The 19,812-nt window shown below is 43.2% G+C and overlaps 1 protein-coding gene across 2 annotated transcripts in view; it reads left to right on the forward strand.

Annotated features, from left to right (window-relative positions):
- Nucleotides 1-19,812, forward strand: part of LOC311242845 (teneurin-3) — a gene marked incomplete at its 3' end in the record, with an annotated part of 138,523 nt that overhangs the window by 27,782 nt on the left and 90,929 nt on the right. For both annotated transcript variants that reach the window (XM_084331897.1, XM_084331898.1), the window contains exons 3-6: nucleotides 10,552-10,766; nucleotides 15,638-15,848; nucleotides 16,936-17,037; nucleotides 18,524-18,718. In XM_084331897.1, the coding sequence (XP_084188023.1) occupies nucleotides 10,552-10,766; nucleotides 15,638-15,848; nucleotides 16,936-17,037; nucleotides 18,524-18,718 (723 nt within the window). The remainder of the gene's footprint in view (nucleotides 1-10,551; nucleotides 10,767-15,637; nucleotides 15,849-16,935; nucleotides 17,038-18,523; nucleotides 18,719-19,812) is intronic.

A 19,812-nucleotide genomic window follows, 5' to 3' on the forward strand; every position in this document is an offset into this window, starting at 1 on the left:
AGTATCACTGCTCCTCCTCACAGTATCTAATAGTGTCACTGCTCCTCCTCACATTATCTAATAGTGTCACTGCTCCTCCTCACAGTATCTAATAGTGTCACTGCTCCTCCTCACAGTATCTAATAGTGTATAATAGTGAGCTGGATACAATCCTACCTGGAGGGGAGGGAACAGATGGTGGAAGTAAACGGTACCCTATCCCCCCCCCTCACAGTGAGCTGTGGTGTTCCACAAGGAAGCATACTAGGACCGCTACTATTCCTAATTTATGCAAATGACATGTCGTCAGCTTGTGACTGCAACTTGTTCCTGTTTGCGGACGACTCAGCCCTGCTGGTCTCTGACAAGAACAAGTTACAGGTTGAAAAAGCCCTCAGCTCGGAACTAGGCAAAATCTGCATATGGCTCGCCGACAACAAACTATCATTACACATGGGCAAAACAGAGTCCATTCTCTTCGGTTCAAATAACAAACTCAGCAAGACCGACGGCTTCTCGGTTACAGTGGGTGACAATATTATCACAAGGAAAGATGAAATTACCTACCTGGGTTCCATCCTAGAGGCTAATCTTTCCTGTGACAAAATGGCATCCAATGTAATAAAAAAAGTCAACCAACGAACGCGTTTCTTGTACCGGATCTCCTCTCTGGTAAACAAGAATACCCTGAAGACTCTAGCAGGAGCACTCATTCAAGGGTACTACGACTATGCTTGCACCTCATGGTACCAAAGCACCTCAAAGGCACTAAAAAACAAATTACAAACATCTCAAAACAAGCTAGTCAGACTACTACTTGACCTGACTCCTAGAACCCACCTCACCCCTGCCCACTTTGACAACCTAGGATGGCTTAGAGTAGACGACAGAGTACAGCAACTTGCAATGGGCCTGGTCTACAAGATACACTACGCGACCAAGGTACCCATGTACATGTCAAAATACTTCCCAAAGGTCAGTGAATACCACGATCACAACACCAGAGGGAGCTCCACAAATCATGTAAAACCCAGATTCGGCTCAAACAAGGGACTAAACACGTTTCGCAATTATGCCACATCAATGTGGAACGCCCTGCCTAAAGCTGTAAAGGAATGTGAATCACTACCCACCTTCAAAAACACTCTCAAAAAACACCTACGTGAGACTGCAATTCGAAACTGGCCCCTACAAATGTCCTAACCTAGTTGTACAGTAAATGACCAAGTAAGGCTTTGTCAACATTCCAATGTACAGTGTAAAATGTGTGTATGTCCCCTACCCAACCCCCCCCCCCCCCCCCCCCCACACCTCCAATGTACAGCCCTCACCCAACCCACCCAACCCCACCCCACCAACCTCCTCCAATGTACAGTTTCTACGCCAAATGTATATACACTCCTTTTCTGGACACTTTTGTATCACAAACAGTACTGTATTTGCAAATCTGATATGTCATAAATGTATAGATGTAGCAGTACTGTCTATCTGTATGTCATGTATGTCATATATGTTATGATGAATTGAAAATGGGGGACCCTGGTGGAAACAAGACGAAAGTCTTTCTCTGGTCTGCATCCCCTTAACAATTGTATGTATTGAGATGTACTGTACTGTACCCATTCTGCAATCTGTTAATAAACTTTTCAATCAATCAATCAATCAGTCTACACTGCTCCCCCTCACAGTATCTAATAGTGTCACTGCTCCTCCTCACATTATCTAATAGTGTCACTGCTCCTCCTCACAGTATCTAATAGTGTCACTGCTCCTCCTCACAGTATCTAATAGTGTCACTGCTCCTCCTCACAGTATCTAATAGTGTCACTGCTCCTCCTCACAGTATCTAATAGTGTCACTGCTCCCACTCACAGTATCTAATAGTGTCACTGCTCCTCCTCACAGTATCTAATAGTGTCACTGCTCCTCCTCACAGTATCTAATAGTATCAACACTGCTCCTCCTCACAGTATCTAATAGTGTCACTGCTCCTCCTCACAGTATCTAATAGTGTCACTGCTCCCACTCACAGTATCTAATAGTATCACTGCTCCTCCTCACAGTATCTAATAGTGTCAACACTGCTCCTCCTCACAGTATCTAATAGTATCACTGCTCCTCCTCACAGTATATAATAGTATCACGGCTCCTCCTCACAGTATCTAATAGTGTCAACACTGCTCCTCCTCACAGTAGCTAATAGTGTCAACACTGCTCCTCCTCACAGTATCTGATAGTATCACTGCTCCTCCTCACAGTATCTAATAGTATCACTGCTCCTCCTCACAGTATCTAATAGTGTCACTGCTCCTCCTCACAGTATCTAATAGTGTCAACACTGCTCCTCCTCACAGTATCTAATAGTGTCACTGCTCCCCCTCACAGTATCTAATAGTGTCAACACTGCTCCTCCTCACAGTATCTAATAGTATCACTGCTCCTCCTCACAGTATATAATAGTATCACTGCTCCTCCTCACAGTATCTAATAGTGTCACTGCTCCTCCTCACAGTATCTAATAGTGTCACTGCTCCCCTCACAGTATCTAATAGTGTCACTGCTCCTCCTCACAGTATCTAATAGTGTCACTGCTCCTCCTCACAGTATCTAATAGTGTCACTGCTCCTCCTCACAGTATCTAATAGTGTCACTGCTCCTCCTCACAGTATCTAACTGTGGAGTCCTTAAAGTTCCTGGAAATGACCATCTCCCAAGGCCTGATGTGGGAGACCAACGTTAACTCCATCCTCAAAAAGGCCCGGCAGAGGCTGTACTTCCTGCGAGGAGATATTATGGTCTGCCACAGGAGCCGTTGAGCCAGTTCTAGACCAAGTCCTTCCATCACAGGCTGGCTCAAAGCAGCCACAAAAAATTAGAAGAACAGACTACAGTGGACATTAAGAACAGCAGAAAGAACTATTGGTGTTCCTCTGTCCGCCCTCCATGACTTATACTCCTCAAGAACCGGGAGACGAGCAGGGAACATCATCACAGACCAGACCCTTCACACATCTGCACATAACCTTTTTAACCCTTTCACTACCACACTACAGAAGGTTAACCTTTCACTACCACACTGCAGACGGTTAACCGTATGTAGTGTGGTAGTGAAAGGGTTAACCTTTTGTAGTGGTAGTGAAAGGGTCAACCCGTTGTTGTGTGGCAGTGAAAGGGTTAACCTTATTGTTGCAGTGAAAGGGTTAACCATTTGGTAGTGAAAGGGTTAACATAACCCTCTGACAGGAGCTACAGAACCCTATATTCCAAAACAACAGACACAAGTCCTACCCTCTGACAGGAGCTACAGAACCCACTGTAAAAATAAGATTTTATATGTCTGCACTTTATGTGCTCATTTTATGTCTATTATATTCTAAAATTGTATTGCACTGCACTATCACACGATTTTACTCTGTCTATTTTATCTTACTCCTTTTATTATTGTCTATTTAAAACTGAATCAAACCATAAACAAGGTGGCCTGTTGGGATGTTAGATCCTAATGTGAAAAACTGTCTGGACTTTATGTGCTAATTTTATTCTTTTAGTTTAGTATTTTTTCTGTTGTGAAGCACTTTGAGCTCCAGTTTCTGTATGAAAGGTAATATACAAATAAAGTGTATTATTATATTATATACCAAAACAACAGACAGGAGCAGCTTCTTTCCTCATACCACCACCTCAAACAGCTGACTGATTTCCTCAGTTAGTAATGGCATCCTGCTTCACATCTACAAATACTGTATTGATTCATGTACGCATATATCACAATTTCATGCGCGATGCACCCTCTTGTTCTTGTTGTTTGCACTCTGTATATTTAGCTCGTCTTCATTCCTATACGTGGTGCACAGCATATTGTTTGTCTCCATACTAAAATGTATTGCTTGAGACACCAACAGTAACATACGTGGCCAATAAAGCTGTTTCTCTGTACACGGATGGTCAGTTATGTGGGAACGCAGTGGTTCATCACGCTGTAGGATGAAACCAGGTCCAGGCACCGTGCCACCCTCTATTTACAAAAGAAGATCCATTTAACAAGGGCAACTATTGTTACGGAATTTGAGATTGTCTGTAAAAAATATGAAACAATTACAATATGACATTATACCTAGAAAACGATGCATTCAGTAGCAGTAAGAATACAACGTTTGAGTGATTTTATTTTGTTTTGCGATCACGTAGCAGGTTCATAATTTGGTCATAAACAACTGATTCTCTTGCTATTCCTTGACTCTGCCGGAGTCTTTCAGCTCTGTTGCCTTCACAGACGGGAGGTCCCCAGTCTCCCCAGTTAGACATTTCTGTTGCCGTCTTTGTGTAAATGGCTGTGCATGATCCCTCCCCTTCACCCTCGGATGTATTTATTCCTCCGGCCGATCGCATAATAGAAATGCCCACTCGCTCGCCGTGTGAACAATGATCTGGTCTGGTGTATATTCTCACATGGCCTCAGTTGGTCATTACGTGGATTTAGGACTAGGGGGCTGAATAATTTGAACATTTGCATTTGCACATACAGGCCCTCCGGGTAATGTGTAGTGAAGTGCGGGAGTCCAGTGCATGTGGTAAAGGAAGGGGCTAGAGAGAGAGAGAATTAAAAAAAAAAAAAAAAAAAAAAAAAAAAAATCTAACCCTAACTAACCGTACTGTCATGCACTTGTCCTAATAAACTAACCTACACTGTAGCACTCAACACTTTGATGAACATTGTTGCTCAGCTGATAGAGTTGTGCCCTTCCTGATGGCTTGTCGTACAGAACTTGTAAGTCGCTTTGGATAAAAGCGTCAGCTAAATGACTAAATGTAAAATGTAAATGTAGAGAGAGAGAGAGAGAGAGAGAGAGAGAGAGAGAGAGAGAGAGAGAGAGAGAGAGAGAGAGAGAGAGAGAGAGAGAGAGAGAGAGAGAGAGAGTGAAAGTGAAAGGAGAAGGAGGGGGAGAGAGAAAGAGAGATGGAGAGGGAGAGAGAGAATCTGTTTACCCAGCCATGCTGGAGGCATGATTGGGGGCAGATAATCTTCCTGTCAGTCACCCCTGGTCTATTCACCTATAGATACCTGCCCAGCCCACTGCCCAGCCCATTGCCCGCCTACTGCCACGCCCACTGCCCAGCCCACAGCCTGCTTGTCAATGGAGAATGGAGTTCCACTTGAGCTGACATCATCGGACTGTTACAAAACCATTATTTATTGTAAAATGTTGATATTCACATTGCACAGCATTGGGCCAATCTGGAACATATCCCCCATGACATGGGGGATGTGGTTTGGGCTAAAAAAAAGCTTCCAGTTCACCTTTAACTCTTTAGGTGCCACCCACTTCCCCCCCAATGTACAGTCCCCCCTCCCAAATGTATATACTCTCTTTTTAGACTATTTTTGTACTCTGGTATGTCATAAATGTCTAGATGTAACAGTACTGTCTACCTGTATGTCATGTATGTCATATATGTTATGATTAATTGAAAATGGGGGACCCTGATGTAAACAAGACGAATGACTTTTGCATCCGCTTAACAATTGTGTGTATTGAGCTGTACTGTATTGTACCCATTCTGCAATCTGTTAATAACATTTTCAATCAATCAATCTGTACCGCCTGGCACCAGCGTTATTGACTATTTTAGCGATGTTTGCAGACCCATCGTGTGTTCTGTATTATAGCTATGGAGACAATAGTATGGCTCATTTGACAGGCATTGTTCATAGTCCATTACTGACTAATCAGTTCATTTCTACACACTGTAGTTTGTGCGCCATTACATGCTAAACATCGCCCCTTTCCACACCAAGCCATTCCAGTTCAAAAGGTAGGCGTTACTGCCACCTGGTGATATTTGATCGTCATTGCAATTCCAACGTAGGCAGATGAGCCAGGGAGACCTAGAGGGCTCCGGCTGACTGTATAAAACGGGGATCAAAGGAAAAATATCAAAGGATCAAAACCTGAGTATACTCGAGTTTTGGCGCTCAACGGTTGGCGAGATAACCCGACTATACTTGGGTATGGCGCCCAATGAGTTAACAGATGTCCACTCACTCCCTATATCCACTGATAAAATACACTTTATACCCACCTAACACTGGTGTAATTGTATTTGTCTTATTGCCAACATTGTCTATGAAAAGTCTAAACATGCCATGTATTCTCCACACTCATCAGCTATTATCCTCTGTCCAATTTACATCCAGGAATTAATTGAATTCAGGAGGTATTTGGAATATTCCCCCAGTGTTTTGTTAACCTTAACATGGTCCATACTCATCAACATTCAAATAAACATTCATGCTTAACTCATTCAGAGCCACACCCCTTTGACCATATTAGTGCTAGCGTGCCAGTAAGGAAGTCAATGGGAGGATGGGGACATTTGTGAACACCTAAACTATATCTTAAATTATGGCTATGGGTCTAAAACACCCCTTGCTTATCAATGACTTGCTTGCAGTCAACATGTATGGAACTGATTGTTTTTTCATTAGTACATTTCCATTTTATACCGTTTTGAATATGAGTATAGTTTTTGAGATGTCTAGTAATTCCAGAGAAATTCTGCGATAATAGCCCTTTACTGGAATACACAAAACACGTTGTCATTTTTCGGCTGATTCATGAATCGTTTTCAAATAAATGCTAGATTATCGATAGTATATGTGTACTTATGCACGCTAGAGAAGCGGGCTGAAAAATCGATTATCCATGCCGTGGATACGGCTAACGTTACGCACACACACGCTGCGATGGCGGAGAAAAAAACATCTGATTAACCCAAGACTGGTAACATAGAGTCCTTACCTCACATCAGATGTTCTGCAAAAAGATTAATCCAATTCCTGATCGCCCTTCCAAATATTGATCGCATTTATTGATCCAACGTTATATATAGCACCAAAACACATAATCGAAAGCTGCTCCAAGCCTCCCCAGTGAATGTGGTAACAGATACTGCTTGCCTGAGAAGGGAAACCCCGGGAGCGGAGTTTTTTTCTGATGCACAGTCCCACCCAATCCAATCCAATGATGTGCAATACCATCCGGGAGACGATAGGCGGCGGTATTTGCCCTTTTCGAGCTCAGACCCATTCCCAATGATAATGTCAGGCTGGATGGATGAAAAAGGAATGGATATTGCTAATAAAATAAATAACGATTAAAACCAGAGTTTTCTCAGGTTTTCTCGGGTCTTGGCACTCAACGCATGGCGAGTTAAGATAGAGATACAAGATACAAGAGTTTTATTTGTCACGGCATACAGGTATACAGTGAAATGCGGGGGGTCTCGCCCGCAACGATGTGCATAATACAAGTAATAATATAAGAGTCCAACCAATAGAGCGACATAGTGCAATAAACAAGTAAACAAAGTAGGCATATCGGTATCTGTACATGAGCTATTTACAGAGCATGCCACAGGTCCTGTGGCAGTGCAGTACACTGTTAGCTACGGATGAGGCATTGGGTCTTTATGTACACTGCTATACAATGCTATATTATACGATCTCAAGCTATACTATTATTATTTTATTTTTTTATCCACTTTTTCTCCCATTTTCAATTTTTCTCCCATCCCAATTTCGTATCATCCAATTCAACCCTCCCCTGTCACGAAAGCTGTTTCTTGCCTCCCACAAGCCGGCTGCAATGTGGACTAAGTCATACATAGCACAAGTCCCCTCCGGTACTTGAGGTAACAGCAGTCGCATCTTTTCACCTGCGCAGCTCGATCTCTCAGTGGCGAGGAGTAACGCGTGGGAGGCTCACGCTGCCCCCGACACTTCCTGATTCTACTGCGCAGGCGCACCAACCGACCTGTAGAAGTCGCTGTCCACAACGCCCGATCCCCACCCATCAGTTTCCCACCCCCTAATACGGCCAATGTGTATTAGTACGGACGACCAGCTAAACTGAAAGCAATGTGGAGCGCTGGGCTCGAACAGGCGAGCCCAGCGTCTCCGCATTCGTGGCGAGCGCCTTGCCCACTACGCCACGTAGCCGCCTAAGCTATACTATTCTTAAAGTGATCTTTCCTTCTGTAAAGTGTCCATAGTGTGAGCGTGTGCAGCATGAGTGTGTGTGTACTCATGTTAAAGTGGCTGCTAGTGTGTGAGCGTGTACAGTGTGTGTGTTGTGTGTCAAGTCAAGTCAAGAGTTTTATTTGTCACGGCATACAAGTATACAATGAAATGCGGGTGGTCTTGCCCGCAACGATGTGCAATACAGTAATAACAACATATAATGGAATCCAATAAAACAACATTGTGCAATAAACAGTAACATATGCATATCGGTATTTGTACATAAGTTATTTACAGAGCATGGAGGACATGCTAGGTCCTGTGGTAGTGCATACACTGTTAGCTACGGATGAGGCACTCTGTCTTTCTGTACATTGCTATTTTATACAATCTCAGGTTATACTATACTATTTTTAAAGTGACCTTTCCTTAGTTGCCATAAGTGTGGGCGTGTGCAGCATGAGTGTGTGCTTGCTCATGTTAAAGTGGCTGCTAGTGTGTGAGCATGCACAGTGTGTGTATCGTGTGTGTGCTCATGTATGCTTGAGTGTGGAGAGTTCAGTGTTCAAGGCTCTGATGGCCTGGGGGAAGAAGCTGAGCCGAAGCCTGACCTCCTCATGGCATCTTCTACCGAGCTCCATGCAAAAAAACATCTTCTACCGAGCTCCATGCAAACAAACCTGTCCCATAGAATTGACCTCCATCTCATTGTCTCTTGAATATTAAGTCAAGTCAAGTCAAGTCAAGAGTTTTATTTGTCACGGCATACAAGTATACCATGAAATGCGGGTGGTCTTGCCCGCAACGATGTGCAATACAGTAGTACAACATATAATGGAATCCAATAAACAATAAACAACATTGTGCAATAAACAGGTAACATAGTGGGACATCATGGTATTTGTACATAGTTATTTACAGAGCATGAAGGACATGCTAGGTCCCTTGGTAGTGCAATACACTGTTACTATACTATTTTTAAAGTGACCTTTCCTTTGTGGCCATAAGTGTGGGCATGTGCAGCATGAGTGAGTGCTTTAACTGACCGACTCTAGACGGCTCGGAGCAGCCGAATCATAATCTCATGCCGTTCTGTATTCAGCGCCGGCCACGCGGCAGGGCCACCTTAGCTCACCATTACAGCATGAAAGACATCAAATTAATCTCCGAACACACTTAGTTATTTAGGATGCATGACCATGGAAGCGGTAATTGAGTTGAGGAGGCCGGGCAAAAGTGAAATTGTTTAAACTGGGCTGGATTTAAATCCTCATAAGTACTGCTAATTAAGATAGCACCAGTCCGGTTTTGGACTGTTTAAAGGCAATCGATAGCCGGCTATTATTCTCCCCGGAGGTAAACTTGGCTCCCCGTCTTCACTTTGAGTCGAGGTAAAGTGACAGGCAATAGCCTCATTACACACACAAACACTGAGGCATGCAAACACAGACCCGGGCCAGCTCTCTCTCTCTCTCTCTCTCTCTCTCTCTCTCTCTCTCTCTCTCTCTCTCTCTCTCTCTCTCTCTCTCTCTCTCTCTCTCTCTCTCTCTCGCTCTCTCTCGCTCTCTCTCTCTCTCTCTCTCTATCTATCTCTCTCTCGCTCTCTCTCTCTCGCTCTCTCTCTCACGCACGCACGTGCACGGTAAACGTGTCCATCCCTCCTAGGCATTTGCAGACATCTTAAGAGGCCTACATTATGGCAGTAGCAAAAAGGGCATCTCTAAGTCACAACAAGCGTAAAAAATAATATTGACAGGATGCATTAAGTGGTGTAATATTGACAAGTTGCATCATCTCGGCGTCGTGGCATTTCCACGCCAGCCGGCCAGCAGAAAAATGCAACACTTTTCGTAGATGGAGACGAGACGGCTGCATTCTGTCAATATAACGTGATGTAACGCAATATGACGTCAGGAATCAAAACTCAAAAAATAAAAACATGTTTTTTCTCAGCCATTTCATAACTATGAAATCATCTAGGAATATGCAGCTTTTCATGCAAGCGTGAGTCATTTTCTAAGTGGATGCCTTTGTAAGAGCATCATTTAGAGATTTGTTGTGATTTGTTGCTAGTGCGCTGGCTGGGTAGCACACTGGATCTGAAAAAGGACTCCATTTAGACCTTATCTATGAAGCTTCGCCCTATGAGTCATCGAGACCATACAGAACATGGGTAGTGCTGCCTCTTAGGGCCTTATAAAAGGCCAATTATCTTCTGCCATTTTTCAGTGAGAAGTGCATCGTTGGCCACGGGGAACCATTACTTTTAATCCCGTCTTGCTCAGCCTGGCGTTTGGAGAAGAGATGACTATCCCATTGTTGGTAGGTTGCTGGAATAAAGGGGAAATGAGATTATGGGAGCAGGGGGGAAATATATAAATCAGCATTTACCGATACCCAGAGTAGAGATCACGCACTTTTGCACGGTAAACGAGATGACATTGTGGATATGAGAGGAAAGGTTTGAGTTGATGGCAGGGAGACTTACTTTTTCTTCCGGTATTATGGTATAATGCTTACATGGTCCGTTGTGTGGTTGCTTCACCCTCCAGGGAGGAACGGCGTGATCCATCAGGAGAACAACTCCATCGACACCGGGCAGGTGGAGGTCGGACGGAGGGCGGGCCAGAGCTTACCTCCGGGGGTGTTCTGGCGCTCGTGCTTGTCCATGGAGGAACCTCATTTCCTCAAGTTCAACATCTCGGTGCAGAAGAACGCCTTGATAGGAGTCTACGGGAGGAAGGGCCTCGCGCCAACTCACACGCAGGTAAAGAATCTCTTCTCTTTTTCACCAGCCAGTGATTTAGGGAAACTGAAGTTTATGTTTAGGATTTGATACACTTCATTTAAAAAGGAATAACATTAGACATTAGCATTTTGGTGACGTTGAAGGGGACATATTATGCAAAATGGGGTTTTACTTTGATTTGAAATTGGCAGTCTGAAATGTTTTTTAAGCTCCGGCCGGGAGGGGGGGGGGGGGGGGGGGGTTATATGTTCTCCTTGCCGTTTGGCCAGGGTTTGAAGTCTTCAGATTAACAAGCCTATACAAGCTGTTCAGCATTGCTTCCCCTCGATGATGTCGGAATGGCAACACAAGGATTGAATTCGCTTTGATTAATCAATTAGCTGTGCTTGTTGGAGCCAGGAACACTGTTTACCTAATGTACTGCCCAGTTTGTTAAAGTTTTATACGCTTGGGTGTGAGGTAGCCAGGCAGGGAAGGAAATAATGAACTTACACCCACACAAAAAAAACTGTGTTCACTACAATGGAAGAAAAGGGTGGTTGAAAATCACTTGATTGATTTAGTTTCAGGCTCAAGGAAGTCATATGAACATGTTTAAAAGATCTTCGCTTCACCTACTTGACATTCCCTCCTGGCGCGGACGGGGCTTCGCTCGAATGCAGAGAGTTTGGGTCACCGTGCGACGGAGGGGAATAAAGAGTTCAATACGAGTGACAAAGGGAAAAGCAGGATTACTTTCAAGTTGAAATAGGGAAGGAAAATCAAAGACACCCAGGCACTAATGAAAAGAAACCGCGATGGTTTTGCCTCTCAGGCGGTTGTAGGGCGACACACTCAAGCTTGTCAATGTCAGGCCCAGCATCCATACTGACCACCTTTAGATTACACTCTGTTACTGGGGGATGAATCAATGTGTTTACCTAACTGAGCATGAAAGGCCTCAATGAGATATATCGACTACTGGTTATATTCACAGTTTGTGAGAAAACCTTTAAATGCATCACCCTTTTCCTCCTCTCTCCTAAAGTGAGTTTTGGACTCGCCTGAACTTAAGTTTGAAGAGAAAAACTGTGCCAGTTTAAAAAAAAATCGTTCTTTTTCTTTCCTTTTTTATTATTATTTACTTATTCGTTATTGGGTCTGGCTACACCGAATGTCACGTTTGAGGTGGATTCACAGGCTCCGAGCTTCGCTCCCTGTCCGTCGGGTGGCCTCCAATCTCTCCACGCTTGGCCTCTTGCCTGTTATTAGCTGGTATTGTTAGATTGAGATGAGTCGCCGGGTCTTTCACACCACCTAATCGAGACGTATGAACTCTCTCAGGAGTTCCGGGGCTTCAGAGATGAACTGTTTTATTACTTACCCCTCTGGTCAACAACACAAAGGAGTCGACTTCCACCAGGTTAATATCCCTCCCCCGCCCCTTCCTCCTCTCAGAAGGGTTTAAATCACAGTGTTAGCTTCCTCTTGCCCCTTGCTTAATGCTTTATTTCCCATCAGTGGTGTGTCAATTGAAAGGTTTTTTGTGTCACATTCCTGGGCACTAAATCCTTATTCAACGTTTCTTTTTTTCCACTCGTATTTATGTGTTCTGGTGGATGTCGGTACCCACTAAAACAGTAGTAGAGTAAGAGTAACTATCCGTTGCTTTTGAAAGTACCATGACTTGTTTATGTGATTTATGTGTGCCACAACGACTGATACAGTCTGGGTAGTGTGGAGGTAAAAAGCATTCGCCTACCACCCGCAGAGACCTCAAGATTCAAGATGATGTATTGTCATGCACAGTTAAACAGACCGTACAAGTGTGTACAATGAAAAACGTACTTTGCTAGTCCGCCATTCACACAAAATCACACAGATCACACAATCACACAATACTTAATTTAACTAGAATGAACAACTTAAATACAAGTGAATGCTAAATGCAAAAAATAAGGAGATTAAATAAATGGTTGAAGATATATACAAGACACAGTGAGTAACATTTACATTATTGCACGTTGCGTGCAATAAGATCTGGGTTGAATTCCCCGGGTAGCGGCACTTTGTCGTCCCTACAAACACAATTGGCAGTGTCCGTGGGTGGGAAGCCGGAGAAGATATGAGTCCCGGTCGCTGCATGTCCTACTGGTCAGTGGGGAGGGGATCTGGGAGGGGGGGGGGGGGGGGGGACCTCCATGCGTGTTACGCTCTCCCGGGGGAAACTCCTTGCTGTCGGGTGAAAAGAAGCCGCTGGCGACGTCCACATGTGTCGGAGGAGGCGTGGGAGTCTACAGCCTCCCCAGACGGATAGTGGGGCAGCGCAACAACCAGGACCTTGACACACACGGGGGAATTGGCATAACAACTTTATGTGAGAAAGGCCGAAATAATTTATTCACTCTGTATTAAAAAGAAATTCCATGCTGAGCTGAGATGACGTAAAGCACACGCGCGCACGCACGCACACACACACACACACGCACGCACGCACACACACACACACACACACACACACACACACACACACACACACACACACACACACACACACACACACACACACAAACACACACAATTATGTTTTACATAATCTGTTTTGCATTGGAATAAAAAAAGAACATGAAAACATCAACCTCCTCAACCTGCCTATAGGCTCTCTGCACTGCACGCCTACAGAAGCACTTGTTTAGTAAGAAGCACAAGCAGTTTAGAACACGGCAACTGAAAACAACTCGTCTGAACTTCCACAATATCCAACATCATCCCAGAGGCTGAGGTTCAGGTGCACAGAAGTGATGTACCGGCTTGTGTGGTGGTCGGAGTTATGAACCCTTGCACTGAACCATATAAGTATGTTTTAATACATTTTTGTATAGCCCATGTATTTGCAGTTGTGAAATTAATCTAAATCACTTGGAGTGTGAATGTGATATTTCACAAGAAACTACTCAACCCTTAACTGTCTTTAACGATGAGTGAACACAACACTCTAACTTATATATATTATTATTTCCAAATAATTATTAATAATTATTTCACCCGTCTAATGAACACACTAGAGTAGACAAATAAAAAAATAAGTATCCATCAGTGAACCAATTGCATGCTTTCGCAGAGGACAAGAAGCCTTCAGTCGACTCCTTCAGACACTAACTAATTCAGAGCCACGCCCATATGACCAAATTAGGTCTAGATTGCCACCGCTTTAATCAATGGGAGGATGGGGATATTTGCGAACGCTTAAACTATATCTTAAATTATGGCTATGGGTCTAATACACCCGTCGCTTATCAATGACTTGCTTGCAGTCAACATGTACGAAACGGATTGTTTTTTTATCGGTACATTTCCGCTTTATACCATTTTGAATACGAGTATAGTTTTGGAGATTTCTAGTAATTCCAGAGAAAGACACGATAATAGCCCTTTAGTGGAATACACAAAACACGTTGTCATTTTTCGGCTGATTTATGAATAGTTTTCAAATAAACGCTAGATTATCGATAGTATATGTGTCCTCATGTACGAAGAGAAGCGGGGTCTGAAAAATCGCTTCTCCATACTTTGGTCGGTGCAAACCTCTCTCACACACACACACACACACACACACACGCACGCGCGCGCTCCGATGGCGGAGAAAGGAACATCTGATTACCCCAAGATTCGTAACATAAAGGCCTTACCTCACATCTGATGTCATGCAAAAAGATTAATCCAATTCCTGATCGCCATTCCAAATATCGATTGCGTCCATTGATCCAACGTTATAGTCCAAAACACAATGATCCACGATGCTCCCAGTCCCCCAGTCAATGCAATAGTATCCAGCTGCATGCCCGAGAAGTAAAACCTGGACCGGACTTATTTTTTTGATGCACAGTCCCAGCCAATCCAATCCAATGATGTGCAATACCATCCGGGAGACGATAGGCGGCGGTTTTTCCCTTTGCGAGCTCAGACCCATTCCCAATGATAACGTCAGGCTGGATGGATGAAAAATGAATGGATATCGCTAATAAAAGAAATAACGATTAAAACCCGACTATACTCGTGATTGGCACTCAATCGATGGTGAGTTAACCCGACTATACTTGTGGTTGGCACTGAATGGGTTAAGCACCCCCCACAGCCCAAATGGGATGATAACAAAAAAAAATATATATATATATTAGGGGTGTAACGATGCATCGATTAATCGAAATGCATCGATTCTAATGTGACGATTCAACTGCATCGATTTGAAAATGCTAGAATCGATTATAATCTAAATTAAAACATTTTTTTTAAAGAATATTATTATTATTATTATTCTTTTTTTTAGTATTTTTTTTAACCTATAGTCCATTCATGCTGAGTGAATCAGTTCCCCCAGCCACATTTGTGTATTAAATTTTTTTGGGGGAATTAACTGATAGAAAATTTATCGAAAATGTATTGAATCGAATCGTGGTCAAATGAAGAGATTTCATGATGCATTGAATCGTTGCCCGAATAATCGTAATAGAAATTAATCGTTGTGAGGTCGCATCGTTACACCCCTAATATATATACATATATATATATATATTTATTATTATTATTAATATAAAAAAAAATGCATTCGGGGGGGTAGTCAACTACTAGTCGACTACTAGTCGACTATCGGCAAATTTTGGCCAATCAAAGTCGACTATACAAATCCTTAGCCGGGGACAGGCCTAGTAGGTAGTAATAGAGGCAAGGAAGATTATTTAGTGGAAAAGTGCATGATGGTAGAAGATAGATATTGATTGAAGATGTGTGTTTTTAGTCGACGGCGACTTCAACGGAGGAGGCTCTTCCATTTAGTGATGCCGCCATAACAAATAGCAAATTGCTACTATTAGGCCTAATCTACATTCATGTTTTGTGATTGTGTCTCGCAGTACGACTTTGTGGAGCTAGTGGATGGTAGCCGGCTCATCGCTAAGGAGCGACGGACGCCCAATGAACCTGAGACCAGAGCGCGGTTGGAACACCCAGTGGCTGTCCACCAGGCAGGCTTCATCCAGTACCTGGATTCAGGAGTGTGGCACCTGGCCTTCTATAATGACGGGAAGGGTCTGGAGGCCATATCCTACAACACCATCATACTGGGTACGAGAGACACATCTGCTGCAATGGCTGATGAGAGCAACTGTAATGATGTGTAATGACATGTTCAGGAGATTTTTTATTTTCCTTTTAACAGCTGTTTAACAGCCTCACAAACAAGCTCACTGTTTCTGAAACTTGGAGGCATCCGGGAAGCATATAGTGGGGTTTTTCTATTTCAGGCCTGTGTATTATCATGTTTAACACTGTTAAACATACAGGAACATAGCAGGAATTTGAACGTTCCCATCTTAACAACCCCTCTCAGTGTGTTTTGAAGGCTATGAAATTTCCTGGAGGATTTCAGGTCAGGGGGGAAAAATACTCGTTGAGTTAACGCTTTCTGCTGCCCACTGGGGAATCGCATTGATCCACTCCTACAAATATGAAGTTATTGACATTTGAGAGGTCAAAATCGCCGGGGTCCGCTGACAGCTGAGTGAACGCCCAATACACGCCAGAGCAATAGCAAAAAAGTTTGCCCTCTTAACACGATCGAAATGAGGGCCTCTGTCTTCAAGGAGTGCCCTTTATGAGCGATGGTCTGTTGAATGAACAGAAGATCTGTCTGTGGGATATGTCAGATTAACTTCAATCCCGAGAGGATTTACAAAGCTTGTAAACACTTGAGAGATTGCATTGCTTGTGTGGCCATGAGTCAGTCATTCAAGGGAGGGGGTTGGGTGACTTTCTGACGGGAAAAATGTGTCAAGGAAATAGAATTATTTAGAGTAATTTAAAAAGGCCTGCGTGGCTCGGATACTCAGGCTGCACCAAACACGCCATGGAAGCTTACACCTCAGTGGCACATGGACAAACAGCTGTAATTGCATGCTATGCTTTGAGCACTACCGATAAGAGATGCTTAAAAAGCCTACAGTGTAATAATATAGAATGGATGATATTGCTTACTATTCCCGACGAGGCTGTAATTTTTCTTTTCACATTTTCTTTTAGGGTAGCAACCGTGTGACGGATAATAAAAACAAGGATGATTTTTTCTTTGTTCCAACACTATGAAACGACGTGTTGATTGATTAATACACAGGGCCGTGGCACTGATTATTAAATCCCTGTCTTGCACCTACAGAATCTGTCATGGAGTGCACGCACAACTGCTACGGTAACGGGGAGTGCGTCTCAGGCTCCTGTCACTGTTTCCCTGGGTTCATTGGACCATACTGTTCCAGAGGTACGTACATTTGGTCAATCCCTCACCCCCCCCCCATCGCTCCGCTCATGAGTGTAGATCAGGGGAGGCCAACCCGCGGCTCGCGAGCCGCATGTGGCTCTTTGCCCGTCAATGTGTGGCTCGTCCATCCATAAAAAAATATAATAATAAATAAAAAATATTATAATTTCTATTTTTATTTTTATATATATATTTATTTTTTGTATGTCACTCATTCCATAAGGATGTAGAATAAACATTCACAGATTTTTTTTTTAAATGGTCCATTTGGATGTTCTTGGTATCTGAATCTAGGGACATCTATGGATCTCAGGGAATGTATTCCCAGTGTCAGAAATAGTGTGTCTGTTACTAGGCTTGAATAAATTGTAATGGACCAAAGGAGAATATCAATTATATTTAAAAAATATTTTTTATTTTTGACTGTGAATAACACCATGCAAAAATTTACCAGACCTGAAAAATCTAAGCAAATGAATAAAGGGAAGATGATTAAACAGGTTTTGTACATACAGTGTAGATACAGTACTGAATTCTGCCATCTTTTTTATAATGTAAATTTCTCCACCATTTTTCATCATATTGCAACACCGTTTTTTGCTAGACGTTCACAGAAAGGTAGAGAAACTAACTGCGTTCTGTTTTATGGCAATAACGTTCAGGTTTGTGGGAGATAATCCCAAAAAATAAGAGAAATAAAAAAGTTTATCCAGAAGTCAGATGATTGACAGTGGCTGGTGTGAGCTGGGTAGGGTCGTTTTTCGAAATTCGAAAGCCCTGAGTCTCTTCCTTCAAAAGACTACACTCACTTTTGGCTGTGCCACTTCCTCCTGTCAATATGCGCCGATTTCCGACTCAATGCCCTGAGATTTCTATAATCTTATATTTCACTAATAACAGTTAAAATCATTGGTAAACAAACATAATGCTGAAAATATACACTTTTACTGTATATTTCGGGCATAAGAGATTAACCCTGTGAGGCCCAAATTAAAAAGACATTAGCAACTTCAGAGGGTGGGACATATAAACACATTTACTATCAAATAGCATTGTGAGGCTGAACAACAGGACCAATTGACTATACATGTGCTTAAAAAAATTTAAATAAACATTTACAGACTTTTTTTTTATTTTTTTTAATGGCTAAACATGATTTTGTAATTTTGCAACCGGGGGTCTCGCAGGGTACTTTTAACCCTGTGAGGCCCAAATAAAAAAGTCATTAGCAACTTAAGAGGCCAGAGGGTGAGACCTATAAACACATGAAGGGTGCCGTGACTGAAAAAAAAGGTTGAGAAACGCTGGTATATGGTGTGGCTCTTTGTGGTACCACAGTCATTTTTGTGGCTCTTAATCTCTGACTGGTTGGCCACCCCTGGTGTAGATGAACACTAAAACTCACCAGCTGCACACCAGACTGTAATCTCCGATGAACTGTATTATATTTTTATTTATTATATCTCCATTTCCCTTTTTTCCTCAGCCGCCTGTCCCGTCCTGTGCAGTGGCAACGGCCAGTACACCAGGGGGCGCTGTCAGTGCTACAGCGGGTGGAAGGGAACTGAGTGCGATGTGCCCACCTCCCAGTGTATCGATCCCCAATGCGGAGGCCATGGACTCTGCTCAGCTGGCAGCTGTGTGTGCAACGCTGGCCACAAGGGAAGCGGCTGCGAGCAAGGTACAGGGAAACCCCTCCCCCGTAGATTTCAAGCAGGTTGGTCCTACCGATCGCTCTCCCTGAACCTTATAGATATAGATACAGTCCATCGGTGAAACAATTGCTGTTTTCAACTCCACCAAGCAGCTAATGCGCTGGAAGTTCTTCTCGTCGATACCCTGTGTATATATTAGCTCCCTCCAACTAGTTAGTCGCCACTACTGTACAGATTGGGTATTGATCACAGATTGTCCGTCTGCGCGATCTCTTGCGTGTATCGCAGTCACACGTCACCTGTTAGGATCAATCAGTCACAGATGTCTGTTTCTCCTTGTATTGAGAGGGAGCTCCCTCCTTCTCCTCGACCTTTTACACGCCCGTTCAATCAGTTTAACTATATTGATCCCTGTGCGGACAAAAGGCAATTAACTGCACCAGATTTACATCTGCAGGTCATCGACCCTTCTTGTAAAATGTTATTGAGTTCACCAAATGATATTGTGGTTTTCTTGTGGAGGTGAGGTATTGTGGAAAAGAAACGTATTTCATTGCTTGGAGATTCTTCAGAGTAGTCCCTTGGTTTTATGAGTTGCCCTCGGGCCACATTCAATAGTGATCAATTGAGTAAGGACACGCACAGTAGTGCAATCCGCTGCAATGGAGATCGTGTGTGCATTTGCAAGACAGTTTCAATGTTGGCTCATTTAGTTGGTCATCATTTTCAATGATAAGGTAAAACTAGCAGGTGGTTTGTGATTCGGTCTGTCTAGACATGTCCTTACAATCATAGACAGATTATGATACAATGGGCCCCTGGGAACAGACATCTAAATACCCACCACCTACGGGTGCACTGGCCAACATTGCCATATTCAAAGGGCTCTAGCAGACTCATGTTTTAAGCTAGTGCAAAGCTAGTATTGTGATACTAGACATCATGAGGAATACGTAGGTACCAGGCAAGTCATGCTAGCTTTTGGGGAAGGGGGCTAAACATGCTCCAAAGCTAAGCACATTTTCAAAGTGTACTTCTCATTGCAATCACAGTAGCCTACTGACTGCTGCTGCAACAAAATACCTTGAGTCATTCAGTAGAACACCGACAACACTCATCC

This window comes from Notolepis coatsorum, assembly GCF_963971535.1.
Source record: "Notolepis coatsorum genome assembly, chromosome: 16".
Lineage (NCBI taxonomy): Eukaryota > Metazoa > Chordata > Actinopteri > Aulopiformes > Paralepididae > Notolepis > Notolepis coatsorum.